Source organism: Rattus norvegicus, chromosome 16 (genome assembly GCF_036323735.1).
Source record: "Rattus norvegicus strain BN/NHsdMcwi chromosome 16, GRCr8, whole genome shotgun sequence".
NCBI classification, from domain to species: domain Eukaryota; kingdom Metazoa; phylum Chordata; class Mammalia; order Rodentia; family Muridae; genus Rattus; species Rattus norvegicus.
This window is the reverse complement of record NC_086034.1, coordinates 23,216,342-23,219,617: the sequence shown is the minus strand read 5'-3', so window position 1 is coordinate 23,219,617 and position 3,276 is coordinate 23,216,342. Positions and strand designations below refer to the sequence as shown.

The following is a 3,276-nucleotide window of genomic DNA, read 5'->3' as shown; positions in this document are numbered from 1 at the left end:
CAAGCTGCTGAGTATGCTCTCTCCTGTTTCTTTTGGCGGCACTCAGAGCTATGAGTTTTCCTTTTAGTACTGCTCTCACTGTGTCCTAAATGTTTGGGTGTGTTGTATCTTCATTTTCATTAAATTCTAAGAAATCTTTTTTTTTTAAACTGGCATTATTTATTTATTTTTTGGCTTGTGAAACTTCCTTAATTTGTTGATGTAGCAAACAAATTTCAACTCTGCTATGCAAATGACAGAAGAAATCTGCTCAGCAATTAACTTTAGCGTTCAATTTCATAAAGGCAACATGCTATATGTGAAAAAATTACTAACTGAACTACAGGTATTAAATACTGAAAAAAATTAACAGTTTATTATAATTTATCTTATTTAACAATCTAAGAAGTTCACGGCCATCAGCAGTTCCAGTGCAATTTCAGGTGCAGTTGGGAATTCAGGAATTTCAGTGGAGCTGTTAGTATAGTGGACCTTGTAGGTAAAATACATGCACACTTTCGATAGCACATGTGAAGGGATCTCTCTAAAGTTGACCTCATTGGTTTCATTCTCCGCAAACTGACCTGGACCACTCAACATGGCCTTTATTGTTCCTGATGTTAATGCATGTTCTCTTTTTACAATAAATTCATGACCATCAGAAGATATTAATTTCACATACATGGCATCAGGGCCTTCACAGCCACCATAGGTTTTCTCCTCTCCATCCATTATGTTCTTATAAAATTCTATTTGATCCCAGAGGAAATAAATAGTTTCCTGGCGAGGCCGAGAAGCAGTCATCTAGTAACTTGCATCCGAAGGAAGTGCTAAGAAATCTTTAATTTCTATCATTAATTCTTCCTTGACCAAGTTTTCATTGAGTAGTGTGTTGTTAAACTTCAATGTATCTGAGGGCATTCTGCCATTATTGTTTTTATTGAAGACCAGCCTTTGTCCACGGTGATCTGATAGGACAAATAGAATTATTTCTATCTTCCTGTATCTATTGATGCCTATTTTTTTGACAAATTATATGGTCAATTTTCGAGGAGGTACTATGAGGTACTGAGAAGAATGTAAATCCTTTTGTTTTATTATTTAATGTTCTATAAATATTTGTTAAATCCATTTAGTATATAACTTCTGTTAGTTTCTCTATGTCGCTGTTTAATTTCTGTTTCTCTTATCTGTCCATTGATGAGAATGTGGTATTGAAAGTGGACAGATGTGTCTGTCTGTCCTGTGGTCTCAGGATGTTCCATACTTCTTGGTGTTTAGATCTCTTTTCCATGGGATTTGAGATCAGGGAGCAGTGTGATGGGCTAGGCCCTCATTCGTATTTCATATTTTTTTGCTTGAAGGGGAATTGATGGCACACCAGCATATTTTCCGAAGTCCACATGCTTCTTAATCATTTTGTTATTTTAAGGTGTTTATTAGTTGTTAAGGTATAGCTTCATATAAATAATCCAAGAATGAATTATAGTTTGAAAATATTCTTATGCTTATTGAATATTTTCTTCAAACTCTGATTTGTCCAAATATAGTTTTTCATTCTGTCAGTCCATTTATTCCTCACATGTAATTAAATGTCTATTGTGTATAATACACATTTTAATATATCTCAAGGTCAGGTTGGGGATTTGGCTCAGTGGTAGAGCCCTTGCCTAGCAAGCACAAGGTCCTGGGTTCGGTCCCCAGCTCCGAAAAAAAAATATAACTCAAGGTCTTCCCATTCTTAAACCTTTATGTTTCTTTGCTCAGTCAAGCTTCCTTATATCATATAAATGTAAATATAGCATGAAATGACCCTTGCTTTTTGGAACTCTCATTTCATTTTGCTGAAACCTTTTTGAATCTCATATATAGGAGATTGGATGCCATAGTTTATCTCCTTCTACTTATATTTACCAAATTTAGTGTAAGTCCAGGGATACATTGACCATTTTAAAACAAAATGCAAGGTCCTGCTTTGCTACATTTTTGCTCCCGGGTTAACATGGATACTTTATTTATTACCTAAGCAATATGTTGTGATCCTAATGGTAGCAAATATAGAAAGCTTAATCATGGGCATAAAAAATGAAATTTGGATTGAAAAAGTCAAAGTATTGGTGACTGGGGATTTCAATTTTCATTTGTTTATAAAATTTACAGTGAAACAATTGGTCTGCAGATCTGCATCTGTAGGTCATGCCTATGATGTATCAATCATCTAGCTTAAGAAGCACAACATATCAGTCACCCACAAGTCATACAGCTTATCAAAAATCTGTCCCCAACACCTACATCATCCAAAGTAAAAGCCCACAGCCTGGCTACCATCCATAAGAATTGCCCATGTCCTGTCAGTCATTCACTGGAAATCCCCTCACCCTGTCAATCACCTACCAGCAACTCACAAAACCTGTCAGTCATCCAGAAGAAATTATCACAGTCTGTCAATCAGACATAACAAATGGCCATAGTCTGTTAATCACCCACAGGACATGGCGACTAACTTATATACAAACCTCTCAGAGCCGGTCAGTCATACATTAGAAACTCCCATAGCCAGTCATTCAATGGAGAGACCCACAGCCTGTCAGTCTTTCACAACATATCTCAAAGCCTGTGGATTATTCATAGGTAGTGTCAACAGCCTATCACTCAGCCCCAGGAAACATATACCAACTTTGTCACTTGTCCAAAGGACAAGCCCACACTCTATCTGTCATTCATAGGAAATACCTACACCCTGTCCATCATTGATAAGAAATAGCCAAAGCCTGTCAACCATACATAGTATGTATCTACCATTGTTCAGTATGCATAACAAATATGCACAGACTTTCAGTCAGTCCTCCATGGTAAATGACTGCTACATGAAATCATCCATAGAAAGTACCCACAACCTGTAAGGCATTCATAGGAAAAACCAACAACCTGTCAATCATGTGTAGGAAAGAGTTGCCTGTTTGTCAGCTACATGGCACACCCCCAACTTGGTAGTCATCTGGGGGAAAAATCTACATCCTATCAATAACCCATAGGAATTGCCCATAGCCTTAGAACCATTTATAAGAAATTTCAATATCCTTTCAAACAGCCACAGTAAAGTCAACAGCCTCTCAGTCATCTATTAGAAACACGCACAGTCTGTCAGTCATCCACAGATCACATACATTGCGTGAGAGTCATCCATAGGAAAAGCTAAGTGCCTGTCATGCATACAAAGGAAATGAACACAACCAGTAAATCATGCATAGGAATCTTCAACAGTGTGTCAGTTATCAAGAGAAAATTCACACAGTC

At 37.0% G+C, this 3,276-nt stretch overlaps 1 protein-coding gene across 1 annotated transcript; it reads right to left on the bottom strand.

The window, feature by feature from the left end:
* Window positions 1-345: 345 nt before the first annotated feature.
* On the bottom strand, window positions 346-763 carry LOC134482347 (elongin-C-like). Its single transcript, XM_063275839.1, has one exon. The coding sequence runs from the start codon at window positions 709-711 to the stop codon at window positions 373-375; it is 339 nt and encodes a 112-aa protein (XP_063131909.1). The 5' UTR covers window positions 712-763; the 3' UTR covers window positions 346-372.
* Window positions 764-3,276: the final 2,513 nt, after the last annotated feature.

Excerpts from the sequence above, each read along its gene's own strand:
- LOC134482347 (XM_063275839.1), bottom strand. The coding sequence starts at position 711 with ATGGATGGAGAGGAGAAAACCTATGGTGGCTGTGAAGGCCCTGATGCC.